The sequence below is a fragment of the Saimiri boliviensis genome, chromosome 2 (genome assembly GCF_048565385.1).
Source record: "Saimiri boliviensis isolate mSaiBol1 chromosome 2, mSaiBol1.pri, whole genome shotgun sequence".
Classification (NCBI taxonomy): domain Eukaryota; kingdom Metazoa; phylum Chordata; class Mammalia; order Primates; family Cebidae; genus Saimiri; species Saimiri boliviensis.
Window position 1 is genome coordinate 42,283,431 of NC_133450.1, and position 15,739 is coordinate 42,299,169.

General features: G+C 44.6%; 1 protein-coding gene across 2 annotated transcripts in view; it reads right to left on the reverse strand.

The window, feature by feature from the left end:
* The window catches only part of PRKCH (protein kinase C eta), a 347,816-nt gene that overhangs the window by 94,651 nt on the left and 237,426 nt on the right, over positions 1 to 15,739 (reverse strand). For both annotated transcript variants that reach the window (XM_003924407.4, XM_074393154.1), the window contains exons 5-9: positions 15,424 to 15,512; positions 13,801 to 13,930; positions 11,406 to 11,533; positions 7,849 to 7,992; positions 7,465 to 7,638 (exon numbers count right to left, since the gene is read on the reverse strand). In XM_003924407.4, the coding sequence (XP_003924456.2) occupies positions 7,465 to 7,638; positions 7,849 to 7,992; positions 11,406 to 11,533; positions 13,801 to 13,930; positions 15,424 to 15,512 (665 nt within the window). The remainder of the gene's footprint in view (positions 1 to 7,464; positions 7,639 to 7,848; positions 7,993 to 11,405; positions 11,534 to 13,800; positions 13,931 to 15,423; positions 15,513 to 15,739) is intronic.

Here is a 15,739-nt window from a genome sequence, read left to right on the forward strand (position 1 = left end):
AACCTGTGGAATGGGAGAAAATATTTGCAAAACACACATCTGGATAAGGAGTTAATCTCCAAATATAGAGGAAACTCAAGCAACTCACTAGTAAGAAACAGCCCAATTTTAAAGTGGTTAGTGGATTTGAATTTCCCAAAAGAAGACATATAAATGGCCCACAGTGGCGGGAGTGTAAATTAGTTCAACCATTGTGGAGGACCACGTGGTGATTCCTTAAGGATGTGGAACCAGAAATACCATTTGACCCAGCAATCCCATTTTGGGGTATATGCCCAAAGGATTATAAATCATTCTACTAATAAAGACACATGCAGATGTATGTTTGCTGCAGCACTATTTACAATACCAAAGATTTGGAACCAACCCAAATGCCCATCAATGATAGAATGGATAAAGAAAATGTGGTACATATAAACCATGGAATACTACGCAGCCATAAAAAAGGATGAGTTCGTGTCCTTTGCAGGGACATGAATGAAGCTGGAAACCATCATTCACAGCAAACTGACACAAGAACAGAAAACCAAACACCACATTTTCTCACTCACAAGTTGAACAATGAGAACACATGGACACAAGGAGGGGAACATCACACACCAGAGCCTGTTGGGGAGGTGGGGAAAAGGGGAAGGAGAGCATTAGGACAATACCTAATGCATTTGGGGCTTAAAACCTAGAAGACGGGTTGACAGGTGCAGCAAACCAACATGGCACATGTACACCTACGTAACAAACCCGCACCTTCAGCACATGTATCCCAGAACTTAAAGTAAAATATAAATAAATAAAAGGTAAAAAAAAAAAATGGCCAACAGATATAGAAAAAAATGGTCAACATCACTAATCATCAGGGATGTGCAGATTAAAGCCACAATGAGATATTATCTCATACCTGTCAGAACGGCTATCATTGAAAAGATGAAAAATAGCAGGTGTTGACAAGGATGGGGAGAAAAGGGAACCCTCGTACACTGTGGGTGGGAATGTAAATGAGTACAGCCATTCGGAACACGGTATGGAGGTGCCTCAAAAACTTAAAATAGAACTCCCATATGATCCAGCAATTCCAATGCTGGGTCTATATCCAAAGAAATCAGCATGTCGAAGAGAAGCCTGCACTCTTAGGTTCACTGCGGCACTACTCACAATACCAAGGCATGGAATCAACCTAAGTGTTCACCAATGGATGGATGGACAAAGAAACAGTGGGATATACACACAAGAGAATATTGTTCAGCTTGTAAAAAGAAGGAAATCCTGTCATTCGCAACATGGACCAACCTGGAGGACATTGTATGATGCGAAATAAGCCAGGCACAGAAAGACAAATGCCGCTTCATCTCACTGATATGTGGAATCAAAAAAAGTCAAACTCATAGAAACAGAATGGAATCGTGGTTACCAGAGGCTGAGGGATTTGGAGAGTTGTTGACCCCAAAAAATGTGTATATAAACAAAGCACTGAAAATTAAATATCTGTATGAATAACATTTTATTCTTTACTTTTGCTGGCTAGGTTATCAGAAAAACAGATCCAAGAGTAAACATTTTATGAGTTTTAGTACAGGTTATCAAATTAGTCATAAACTGTTAGGATTTGCAATGCTATCATCAACATATGAGGATGCCAATTTATATACTTGTAACCAGTCTATATGAGTATAAAAAAATAGGGGAAATAATTTATGGGTTCATAAACCTTTGCAGCAACCTTGATAAATAAGCTACTATTTGAAATTTGCTTACTATTTCTTTTTCACCAAGAACAAAAAGACCTATAAAATACTTAGCTTCTCAGTCTGTGCTGTCCCCTCCATGTGGGTGTGTGGGTGTCTGGCCTGGCCATTGGGAAGCCCTGGAGTGGGACTTTTTTCTTTGGTGCGAGGAGGGAGGGGGTCATCACAATTGAATTGACTCACTTTTGAGCAGCACTTCACAGTGTGAGAAATATTCCGCCTTCTCTCATTTGACCCTCACAGCAATCCTGTTTTCATTTTAATGATGAGAACTTTAAGGCTCCAAGGAATTTTAGGACAGATTCAAGTCATGGGGATGGCAGAAAACAAAGCTAAAACAGCTCAGGTTTTCTGTTCCCAAGGGCAATGCCATTGCCATATTGCCAGGCTGGACGGGGGCCAATAGGAGGTACTTAAGCCGAGGCTGAATCAACCAACTAAATGCGGAATAAGACAACATATGGAGTCAGAGTCAGCCTGACCTAAACTTGAACCTTGTCTCTGCCACTTACAGTCTAAGGGATCCTCGGCTAGTTCCTGCCCTGCTCTGGGCTTCAGACTGATTCCACAGGGCTGCATGAGGGGAGTGCCATTTTTACCAAGGCCCTCAAAATGAAATGCTTTGCACATAGCATGGCTTCAACACCTCGTCTCACTCCTAAATTCTCCAGGGGAGACTGTTACAGTTCAGCATTACACACTGATTAGCATCTCACTTGAGAAGCCAGGGCCTACAACACTAGGCAGCTAAAAAGTAATCATCTGTCTGCTGAAATTTCTCATAGCAAGTAACATTTTCTGTTCTTCACAGTTTTAACCATGTAAATAAATGGGGGCTCACAGTTTTAACTACGTAAGTAAATGGGGATTGTCACTGAGGACTTCTGACAGATGAATGCACAGTGAGCAAATGTTATGTGTATTGTGGAGTCCGATACCTTGCAAGCCTCAAAGAAGGCATAGACCAAAGCAAAATTAAACTTCTATACCTCTATGAGAAAAATTCACTTGCTGCTTATTATTTTCTTCTTCTTTTTTGAGACAAAGTCTTGCTCTGTCATCCAGGCCAGAGTGCAGTGGCATGATCTCAGCTCACTGCAACCTCTGCCTCCAGGATTCCAGTGGTCCTCCTGTCTCAGCCTCTGGAGTAGGTGGAATTGCAGGCATGCACCACCACACCATGCTAATTTTTGTATTTTTAGTAGATGGGGTTTCACTATGTTGGCCACGCTGGTCTCGAACTCCTAGGCTCAAGTGATCAGCACACTGTGGCCTCCCAAAGTGCTGGCCGCGCCCAGCCTCACGTGCTCCTTTTAAGTGGGTTCCCACTATTCTTTATCATTTAGCCTCAAGCAGGGGAATATTACCTTTATCCTTTGCTTTGGAGACACCTACTACAATACACACATCTTAAACCACAATGGCAGTTCCATGTGTTTGGTTTCTCTGGTGGAGAAATAAAAATAACTTTGCAGTAATGACTGCCACCTTGTGGTCAAACATAAAACTTCACTAGAAAAAGACCGATGCTAACAGAGGCTTCAGCCGTTAAACACTGGGAATCCCATGTGGCCTCTAAAATTTTGGTATATTGCATAATTTATATATTTTCCTGGAACATTATGATTGCATATGCTATATTGCTTGGGTTCCCAATCTGTTCCAGGTTAATTTCTCATTTTACTCTACCATCACATGATGTAATTGTTGAAATCTTTGCTTATACAGAATCACCAGAATTTCCTTTTACACATCAAATTCCCCTGCGGTAAAGTATGTAATATTTCTGTATTTGCTTCAGCAGTAGTAAGTTGGAGCCACTGCTGCTGAAGACCAGGCTAAGCTCACTAAATACCAGTTGACTGCTTGACTCAAAGGTCACCACCTGGTGAAGATAATCTAACCTAATATCGTAGAAACCATGTAATCTTTGGCTCAGGCCATAGGAAGGAGATCTGAGCAGTCACCTGGCTCTGTGGCTTGACTTGCGGTGTTCATGGTGGTGTTCAGAAAGCTGGACCCCCTGGCGCAACCAGTGTCAGCGACCAGCTATCCCTCTCAAGCCTGGAGTTGTGACTCCACTCCTCTATTCCAAGAAAACAGCCCAAAAAAGGGCCGAGGGCAGGGGAAGGGCTTTACATCGGCAAAGTGCCCAGCAAAGGGTTTTGTTTCGAGGCTACTCCAGGGAGCAGTGTGGGGCAGGGAGAACCGGAGCTCCGCAGGAACCAAGGACCAACCCAGCAGAGGGTAAGCAGAGGATGGGGCCAGGGGGAGGACGGGCTCCAGGGCCATCAGGAGCCACTGAGGACTGATGAGGAGTGGGGGGGTGGTGGGGGGGAGGAGTGCAGGGGAGCTGAGGCCCACAACACCATTAGCTGCCTCCCGTTTTCGTTCTCCTGATAACGCTGGGGTGGCATGGGGGTCCACGCGGTGTATCTGCCTCAGTGCGCCCTCCTGTCCCCAGCTCCCAGACCTTCTGCGCTCCACCCATTCTCCAGGCTGCATGTGCGTCCTTCCCAACAAAGATTTGAATACAAGTGACCCTTAAACATAGGAAAACGCCTCGCTTCACTCACAGTTAGAGGAACGCAAGTTGGAACTTCAAATATACCATTTTTCTAATCTCTCAGATGATCAAAATGACACCTACCATCCCTTGATGGGAAGGTGGGGGAAATGGGCCTTCCCACTCAAGCTTTGGGAATGTGAATTTAGAGATGCAGCTCAGCAAGGAGGGAAGAGCCTGCATGGACTCTGCTGTCAGACTGCCTGGCTTCAAACCCCCTCTGCTACTTAGGAACTAAGCTTCTTCGTACCTAAGTTTTCTCACGTGTGAAATGGGTGATAATAACGACTTATTTCATAGGGTTACTGTAAGGATTAAATGAGATAAGAGACATAAAGCACTTAGAACAATGTGTGGCACATGGGCAATAAAATGTTCGCTATCTTTAACCACAATGGGGAAGAGGGGCAGTTGGACTCAATCAAAATGTGAAATGCATACATCCTTTGACCAAGCGATACTATTACTCATAATATGTCATACAGAAATACCAGCAAAGCACACAAAGACAAAAGTACAAGGGGACTCACTGCAACAATGACTGAAATACAAGACTAGGAACACACTACATAGATAGCAACAGAGGAGGACAAGTTTAATTACATTGTGTTCTAAAAGGGAGTACTATACAGCCATTAAAAATGAGGCAGCATGGTATACAGAAATACAAAACAATTTCCAATATACACTATTAATATTATGTCTTAAAAAAATAATAAAGTGGCCAGGTACAGTGGCTCATGCCTGTAATACCAGAACTTTGAGAGACTGAGGTGGGTGGATTGCTTGAGCCCAGGAGTTGGAGACCAGCCTGGGAAATATGGCAAAACCGCATCTCTACAAAAAATACAAAAATTAGCCAGGTGTGCTGGCATGTGCCTGTAAGTCCCAGCTTCTGACGGGGCTGAGGCAGGAGGATAGCTTTAGCCTGAAAGGTTGAGGATGCAGTGAGCCATAACCAGCACTGCACTCCAGCCTGGGTGACAGAGCGAGACTCTGTGTCAAAAAATAGATTAATTAAATTTTAAAAATATAGAATCATGGCCAAAGTACACTATTGTTTGTGTTTTTAAGATAAATATGTATGCCTGTGTGTGCTGTACATATATGCTTTTATGTGCAGAAAATTCAAAGGCTAGAAATAAAATGAGCAGTGATTGTTTCTTTCGGCGAAAGGATGTGAGTATTTGGAGGATGCTTATATTCCCTATTGCAAGAAATTTGATTCTCATAATTAAAATATACAATCTGATAAGCCATTCTTCTGCTTCAGCTTCTTCCATGACTGTCCATTGCTCTCAGGACTAAACCCAAATCCCTTAATGCAGCCTGCCAGGCTCTTCATGGCCTAGGCCTTGGCTGTCTCAGTTCTCACCAGGCCCCTGCTCAACCTCGATATGCTGCATGTGCTAAGCCTGCTTCGCACCTGATGCTCTGTCTCACCACCAGACCCATCGTGTGCTGTTGACCCTGTATGACACACTCCCCTTCATTCTCTGCCTAATTCTAACTCGTCTGGTACCAGCATGGCTCTACCTTCCATAGAGAGAGATTGCCAGCCTCCCCGACTGGGTCAGATGCCCCTGTCCTGCTCCCCTGGAATCCCCTACTTCCTTGATGGTGTCACAGGCCAGGAACATGCCCAGAATGCACTCTCCCAGAATGCCTTTGGACAGCAAGATCCTAACACATCTGGGGCAGACCGTCTAGGTGCCTTCTCCAGGGGCATTTTCCCCTCTTCATTGACTCCAGAAGCCCAATTTTGAGCCCAATTCTAAACAGAAGCAGAATGCCCTGCTCCAGGGGCTGAATCAAGGTTGGTGTGAGCCAGTCGTGCTCTGCCAGCTTATCATGGCCTGAGAGTTGCTCTCCCAGCCTCGCTTGCTAAGGGTACGTATGGTTTGGCTCTGGGTCCCCACCCAAATCTCATGTTGAATTGTAATCTCTAATGTTGGGGAAAGAGCCTGGTGGGAGATGGCTGGAGCATGAGGCAGAACAGCAGGGTAATTCCCCCTTGCTGTTCTCGTGATAGTGAAGCCTCAGAGATCTGGTTGTTTGAAAGCGTGCAGCACTTCCCCTCTGCGTTCTCTCCTGCTGCCCTATGAAGCCCTGCTTGCTTCTCCTTCACCCTTCTGCTATGATTGGAAGTTTCCCGAGGCCTCCCCAGCCATGCCTCCTGTATTGCCTGCGGAACTCAGAGTCAATTAAACCTTTTTTCTTCATAAATTACCCAGTCTCAGGTAGTTCTTGGTAGCAATGTGAGAACGGACATACAAGGCAGTTGACCCACGTCTAGGAAAGATCTTCCCTTCCTGAGAAAAGGAGGCTGGCCCTGCAGGCCTTCGGCCCCTGCCCTTGTGCTTTCTGCTTTAGAGCCCGTCATGTCAAGGTGTGGCATCTAGGGCTGCAGCAAACACCCTGGAAAGACACGGCCAGTGTCACTAAGCAGCAAATCCAACCATAGCACTGTTACCACCAGACTTCTCATTATGTGAAATAACAAGAAAAAAGTTTGCACTCATGAACCAAACCCAACCTTTCTATTCATTGTTTAAACCACTGCTGGTCAAGTATTCCATTAACGGCAGCCAGAAGCATTCCTAAATGCCACATCATTATAAGGCAGACAGATTCGAATCCTAGGACCAGTCCACGGTATCAGGCAAAGGGTCATTATTCAGGCCAGAAGCAATGCCCTGGGATGTTCCAAGTCAAGGCACCGCTCTGGGCCCTCTCAGACCCCTCTTCTAAACTCCTGTGCCCAGGTCAGAACCAGCCCAGCATTTAGAAGCAGAGTCAGAGGCAAATTCATCAAGATAATCTGCCCATGGCATTGTCTCTATTCTTAGATTTCTGTAACCTTCACTCACCTTCACTTCACCTAGAGAAGATTTATGGATGACGACCTTTTCAATCCTGGGACACACAACCCTCTCGGTCCTCCTTCCCCAGGACAGCACAAAGGAAAAGGTGAATTCACTAGCTTCTATTTTTCCTCCAGAGGTTGTCAGAAGTCACCAATACCTCTGTATGGCCCTGCCTTGGGAGCCCATCCTCCAAAAATTTCTGATACTCAACTTTATGAAATCTCCAGTACCTTATTGTCTCAGCTCTTTAAGAAAAGAGGCTGTTGGCGCAGTGAATGCAATGCATACTTACAGGGGTCTGAAAGCAGCAGAACAACTGAGTGAGGAAGGGATGATTGCGGGCCAGAGACAAGATTCTTTTCTCGGTCATCGTACATTCCACGTCATCATCCTGCAGAATCACGTCCTTCTTCAGCACCTTCACAGCATAGAGGTCTCCTGTTTCTTTTATTCTTGCAAGCATCACCTATGGCGAAGCACAAGGAGGGAGCATGAGTGAGTCCTCTTGGGGGTCTCAGGATGTGTGCACATAAGGGGGAGAAAGAGAATGGTGTGTGCAAAATGTAAGCATGTACACGTACACACACACACACACACACACACACACACACACACACACACAACCCATACACAGACCACACTTACTTCAACCCAAATAATTAAAGCCAAAACTCACCTTCCCAAAACTTCCCTTCCCCAGCACTCGGATGAACTCAAAGTTGTCGATACCAAGTTGGTTGGAAGAATTAACCCCAATCCCATTTCCTTCTTTGCTGTTCTCCTTTCCCTGTCGTCTTAGGGTTGATCTGGAAATGAGTTTCTGAAAGAGTAAAAACACATTAAGTCAGAAATCGCAGCAGGAGCATGGTGCACCCATGCATGACGAAGACCTCACCGGCTGAGAGCAGTCTCACCCCCAGTATAAGGTGGGAGAAAGATTAATTGAGCTTGACAGATGCTTGGTTCTGCCACTCGAAACTCCCTCAGTATCAGCTTCTGTATCTGTGCTTACTGCTTTATGTAAAATGTCGATTAAAAATACATCTAAGCTATGGAGTTACAGTTTGCGCTCAGTGGAAGTACATGGAAACACCAATGCCTTGTGCGGTCCCTCAGATGTCTTCTGCGGTGGCTTTCCACAGGCAGGTCCGACCCCACGAGCGCCACCTAGTGTCCACTTTTTACAGAGAGCAGTTTTCATGTCTGCTCAGAGATTCAAGAGCATCAGGACACAAAGCAACGTATTCTAAATAAATATTTCAAATTATATAGGAGAAATAAAAGTCCAGTGTGACTATTAGAACCACGATTGAAATCACGAAGGATAAAATTTTAAATACCTAAAATCTCACCAGTACCCTGCCAAAGAGATCTATAATCTATGCATAAATAACACACACACGTTTTTATACTTGTATAATTTTAAAAAATGTAATCAAGTTATTGTTTCATAACACACATTTGTATTTACAAATCTGTCATGGGCATATCTTTCAAGAACATGAGTTCTAACGGTTCTTCAATATTCATTTCATGGGTATCTCACAATGTATTTATTCCCCTGCCATTAGCAATATGGGGCATCTCCCATTGTTCACCATAATGAATAACACCATAGTGAATACACTTCACGCAAATCTTCAAAACAGAGTAATTCAGAGTCTAGCTCTCAAGCAAGCTGCCTGGATTCCAATAACAGCTCTGCAACCTAACCTGGGACCCTGAGCAATTACCCACCCAGCCTCTCCCTGCCTCAGTTTCCTCTTCTAACAAAGAGAAGGTTAAAGCATCTGCCACCTGAGTCATTAGGAGGCCTAAATGAGCAAATGCATATAATGCACTTAGATTGGCACCTGGCATATTCAATAAACTTAAGCTGTGTTATCATTATCATCATCCATTTTCTTTTTTTTTTTTTTTTTTTTTGAGACGGAGTTTCGCTCTTGTTACCCAGGCTGGAGTGCAATGGCGCGATCTCGGCTCACCGCAACCTCCGCCTCCCGGGCTCAGGCAATTCTCCTGCCTCAGCCTCCTGAGTAGCTGGGATTACAGGCACGTGCCACCATGCCCAGCTAATTTTTTTGTATTTTTAGTAGAGACGGTGTTTCACCATGTTGACCAGGATGGTCTCGATCTCTCGACCTTGTGATCCACCCGCCTCGGCCTCCCAAAGTGCTGGGATTACAGGCTTGAGCCACCGCGCCCGGCCATCCATTTTCTTAATATAACTTCCTGCAAATGGAATTCTTTGTGCCAAAGGGCTAATTTTGAAGACTTCTGATACACAGCCAACTTGCCCTCTACAAAGACTGACCAATCTACACTCCCACCAGCATGACAACAGTTCCAGTTTCAACACAATGAATGGAAAGTAAGTGTGGATGCCTCAGTTGGCCTTCCAGTCCCATCCCACTGAGTACGTGAGGATGTTGCTAACTAAAGGCAAGGTGACTTTTGCAGCTGGCCCACCTTGAGATATTTATAAGATATGCTACCACTAGACAACAGAGCAAAAGCCTAACATCCAGCCAGGTGCTGGATATCACGGTATTAAGGATACTTGATTCAAATGACAAGAGCACTGTCCATTCCTAAAGATGGTACTGCATGGCCTTATCTTAGAAGCCCTGGTTCAGGCTAACATCTTTCATCTCTGCTCTTCAGGAACAACTGCCCCTGCATTAGCAATCCCCTCACAATACTGGCTTCCTGCCTGCCCACCCACAAGACAGACTGACCGGATAGACTTTCCCAGTGCTTTTCTGAAACCAAAAGACACATTGTCAATGAAGGTCCCTGATCTACCAGGCAGGAGCCCTTCAGTAAAAAGGAAATGAGGTGGCTAGTGCTGACATTTTCAGGATACCAAGAACCACACAGTGATTGTACTTCCCTCCCTCAGTACCTACAGATTAGTTAAGTTGATCATTTTCCTGAACTGAGCACCAAGCTGCACCATTCAGATCTTACACCCATGGCCATGGCTGTTTCCCGGCTCTGCAGACGCTGACCAGGAAGGCAGCAGTAAGCCATGGGCTTGGGAAGCAGCCAAGGCACTACTGGATGACAGCAGGTGGAGGTCATTCAGGGAGAGCGCTGACAAAAACATGCGCACTGCAACTGACACAACTTCACCCACTCCTGAGAGTGCAGAGGGAGGGACTCCCGTCTGCTGCCGAATGTAAAAGATAAATTCACAATCATAAACAAAAACCGCAGAACTGCTGGATTCCAGGGCTGTGCAGAGCCTCGGAGATCTTTGAGTTGAACTCCTTTAGGGGTGAGGAAGCTGAGGCCCACAGTTACTGGTAACCTGTCCTGCCTGGTCCCCAGCCAAGAGCATAACCCAGGACCCTGGGTTTTAGGCTTTCATCAGACCACACTGACAGAAAACTGACTTTTAAAAAGAAAAGAAAGGCCGGGCGTCGCAGCTAACGCCTGTAATACCAGCACTTTGGGAGGCTGAGGTGGGCAGATCACATGAGATCAGATGTTCAAAACCAGCTTGGCCAACATAGAGAAACCTTATTTCTACTAAAAATACAAAAGTTAGCTGGGCATGGTGGTGGGTGCGGGTAATCCCAGCTAACTGGGAGGCTGAGGCAGGAGAATTGCTTGAACCTGGAAGGTGGAGGTTGCGGTGAGCCAAGACCACACTACTGTGCTCCAGCCTGGGTAACAGAGTGAGACTCTGTCTCAAAAAGTAAATAGAGAAAAGAAAGAAAAAAAGTCCTTCTGCTTTCTGTTTATTATTTGTTTCCCACGCTCATTATTTCTAGTCATATAACGGTACATAGAATCTTATTTATAAAACAAATTGCTATGAAAAATGTGATTTCAGCCAGACACAGTGGCTCACACCTGTGTAATCCTAACACTTTGGGAGACCAAAGTGGGAGGATCACTCAAGCCCAGGAGTTTGAGACCAGCCTGCACAACAAAGTGAGACCCCATCTCTACAAAAAGAAAAAAAAAAACATAAAAAATTAGCCTGATAAAGTGGTGCACACCTGCAGTCCCAGCTACTCGAGAGGCTGAGGTAGGAGGATCCCTTGAGCCTTGAACCATAATTGTGCCACTGCACTCCAGCCTGGGTGACAGCAAAAGGCAATAAACCTGTTTACTGTATTTGCTGAGATTAGGAACTTTGATGAGGCCACATGCTCTCATTTGGGCTCACCATATCTGAACAACTTCTAAATTACGATACATGGAAGAAAAGCCAAGTCTCACCGAGGTTGGAGAAATATTGCCGGGTTGAAGACCCATCCCCGCCAGGGTCTTGGCGAGCTCCACCGCATTTACCCCACAGTTAGGGGCCACGTTCGCTTGACATCGAATGTGTACATTCATTTTACACACTAGAGGGAAGAGGAAAACAGAATCCATGTTCAGAAAGGAACCAGGTCAGCACGAGCTGCAATAAACTTTAAGAGCCTGAAAGATTATGACAGAGGACTTCTGCCAGTCGAACAATATCATTTTCTCATAAAATTAAGCTCACACTAATAACTGTTCCTAATGTTTTATCTATTTCCATTTTCTGCAGAAGCAGCCCGCCATACTAAAGAATAATAGATTTCAAATACATTTTTTTCACCATGATTTGATGAAACCCATTCATCTCAATCACATGAAACAGGCTTTGCTGACTTAGTGTGATCTAATATAAAGATTAAAACATTTATCATAGTGGCAATTCACAGGCAATTAAATAACAAAGAATCATGTGAACTGTATTACTTTCTTTCTGTCTCTCAATAGTGAAATAAAAGGTAGCAGTCTAAATGCCACATGTAGATCACTGTTCAAACAGGATGAAAATGGTGTTGCTACAAGAAAAACCTCTCTATGCAGCTTTCTTTCTGAGTACTGTTGTGGTTGGGCAGCCCTCGCAGCACAGAGATGGGCATCCGGTGAGGCTGTGGTTCTCAGCATTTGCAGCCTGTGGTTCTAACTGCTTCATGAGGGGGAAAGGCAACTCTTAAAACATTTGAAGGTCAGAGTGCGAATGGCAGTTGAAGAGGCGAGCAAAGCGGCTGAGCTCCTGGGGCACAGGAAGCTGCCTTGGGACCATGAAGGATCTGAGGTGTCATCAGCTACAGCAAATTCTGAGACAGTTTTTCGACATAGGCCCTGCTGATGGGAGGTGAAACTGAAGCTACAAGCAACACATTCCTGTTTTACGGAGTCAGTCCATCTTGGAAGCACACACAGATCCAGGTTTTGTGGGGCCTGAATTTATGTAGTTTAGGAGACCCTCTTTAAGAAAAAGAACACCAAATCAAGTAGAGAGCTTTGGAAGATGCCCTTGAGAGAGAGGAGCCCTGAGACTTATGCTTCATTAGCTTCATGGGAAACCCACGTCTCTCAGGAAGACAGGTGTAAGACACACGAGCCTTCAGAAGCCTTTCAAAACCACCATGTGACCATAAAAGCAAAAATCACAGGAGCTAGATCGCTGCAGGTGTGCTACCCTCAGGCCACCAGGGACGAGGATAATGCAGACAGGCCAGGCCCCATGTATGGCTCTGCACATCAGCAGCAACCATGCAAAGCAGGAAGGAACTTCCCACTAGGAACCCACACCCAGGTGAGACCATCAAGGTAAGATCAAGCTGCACCTGGACCAATGCCCTACAAGTTATCCATGATCTGGCTACTGTTTTGGTTTTATCAGAAAAAAATATTAAATGGTGTTCTACAGAGATAGAAGAATGTGCCCTTCTTAAAGACAAGCGACTGGCCCCTTTTTATTGACAGAAGCAGGCTTCATAAGTGCAGGCAGGCAATGGAAGTTGTCTGTTTGCACGCATGCCAATTCTACCTCCCCATTGCTCTCCTCAACTTGCGGCTCAGGGTGTGTCTGATAAGGAAGGCTTCAGGTGCACACCACGGCAGTCAGATCATTACATTTCTATGCAAGATGGCTCACGGCCAACAGCTCCCTAACTCCTAACAGGTCAGGGATCAGCTCTCACCCCCTCTGAGCCTTTGCTAGGTCCACAGCTCCAAACTCTCTCCACTGGGCATGGCTGGTGAGATGCAAGCTCACAACCAAGGCTTTGGCTTCCTTCATTCTACCCGTGTCTCCAATCTCTATCACAGGCTTCCTTCAGAAGACCCAGCGCAGCTCTTTCTATGCTGAATTCCTGCTTATTTCTGGTGAGGTCATCAGATCTATTCTCCTGCCAGTTCTTAACTCTTAATTCAACCTTCTCATTTGGCCATCTCATCTCCTCCTATCTTCCATTTCTTTTAAATTTTTGTTTATTTTTTCTTTTTAGTGTCTCACCTGCCTTAACCATCTTCTATTTCTGACCAAGATCCCATCTTTTTCTCTTCCAAACACCAATTAAAGTACAGCATCTAGCCTCTACTTGACAGCTAGCGAGCTGGATCACAGGATGTAACATTTAATGTCCTATGGTTAGAAAATGTGGGCATTAGATGTAGTTCTCTTTCCATGCCTCACAAGCAACATGTAAGTTTAAAATAACTAAGATGTTCATTTACAACATATCTAAAACCATCAGTTCTAGGACAGATTCTGAGCCCACAGAATTCTGAAAGCTTGTGGTGCAGTGTTCCCATGAAGAGGCGGGTACCCAGCACCTCCGCGTCTCACTTTTACACTGAAGTCCTTGTCGCATTATTCCCCAGAGCAGTGAGCCACAGTGATCGCAGAACGTTGGCACTTTGTAGTTGTGGATGCTGAACTTGTGTGGGATGTTGATCCCGAATCTCTGCTCTGCAATCTATAAAAAAGGAAACAAAGGGACACGAGCTAAAATTTCATACCAACGTCTTTTGTAAAAACTGTAATAGGAGCCCATCGAATGCAAAGTGTTACTATGCTAGGTATATTATTTTACTGTACTCAGCCCTGGTTCAGTACTCAGGTCTTACTAACCAGACTAAGCACATTTTCTAATGAACAGGACAAGACAGAAACATGAGAGACACATTAGATGATTACCCATTTTGAGAAATAGAAACTAAGATTTTCACTTTGTCTTTCATATTCAGCCCATATTTCTCTCCTTGCCAATCCCCTAACGCCCCCATCTATGTCCCAGAACCTTTAAACTTCAGGATTAAATGGGTCTTTTACAAACTACATATACTTGCTATCACTATAAGTTCTTATAGACATTGTGTCACAGGAGAAAAAATAAAAGAGACTCAGAGGCTATCACAGAAGAAGTTTATTCCAAAGTGACGTTAAAGTGACTACTTGTTCATCCCTTCTAGTCTTTCTTTGCCTGGCATTTGCAATCTGACAATCTGAGTTAAATCTCAGTTTCCAGCAAATAATTCCACTAGGCATGTGCTCTGCAGTCCACACCACAATTTGATACTCTAACAACAGATCCATGCATGAAAAGGGGTAGGGCAATCATTACTCCTCTTGAAAGTTTTCTGGCCTCTTTCTTGGAAAAGCTACGGTTTATACCTCTTAAGCAATCCTATATGTGTACTGTAAAGAACCACTGTGTTCCAGAGTCATTCTCTCAATGCATCTGCAAATCTACTGCTAAGTGTCAGCAACACTACATCTGCTTTCACCTCCACTAAAATGTATGCCTATCGCAGATGAATGCGATATGAGTGGCAAGAATGATGTTGAGGCTTTTACCCACACACACACATGCACACACACACACACACACACACATCTTCCCTGAAATTTCTTAAGAGGCTGGAGAGAGCCAGCAATCTTTTTACTTAGAAAACATAATTTACAGTTATTAACATATGTGTCACACCAATTCTATCTTGTTTAACTTATAAAAACTGTGTGAGGAAGCACTGATCCTGTTTTAAGACAGAGGCAAAGAGAGTTTGTGGGCCTTGTCTTGCCTCATAGAGAAGATGGCTAACAGAAGCTGGATTCAGCATTCAAATCCAAGCTGTCAGATGTCAAGTTCAGGGCTCCTTTTACCTGCCAAAAGTCTCTCCGAATGAGTAGAACCAATCCATATAGCTTACACCCAGACAACCACTAATGGAGTCCTCACAAGGACAGATGATGCTATGTAAGTACAGAAACACAAATGCTATAAGAAAAAAAAAAAGTTTCTCTTCCAATATCACCTTTGGCTTTAAAGAGTGTGGAAGGGAAGTGGCAGAAGGAGGAAAGCAGAGGTTGGGGGGCGGGGAGAAGGAAAAAGGGAAGGAAAGGAGGGAGGGAGCAGCACACAGCACAAACAATACACACACACACTTAATCAGCAAACTGATATCTTACCTTTGAATCCACTTTGTTAATATTGTTTTGGCAAGTACAGGCTGTAACAATTAGATGATGGCAGCGTTTATGGACGACACAGGTGCACACTAGGAAATTAAATCCAGCAATTATACATTTATCAGAAGGTCACAGCCCAGCCGGTTACAGCGGAGTCAATCAGGGCTGCACCGTGCCAGCACGACGGGACCTGTCTGGCCCGCGTGACGGCAGCTGGTGCGCCCATCCTTCCTATTGCCTTTGCCGCCATGCTAACGCAGACCTTTGCTCAGGCTCAAACTATCCATTATCAAGTCCTGGGCTTATTTCTTCCTTC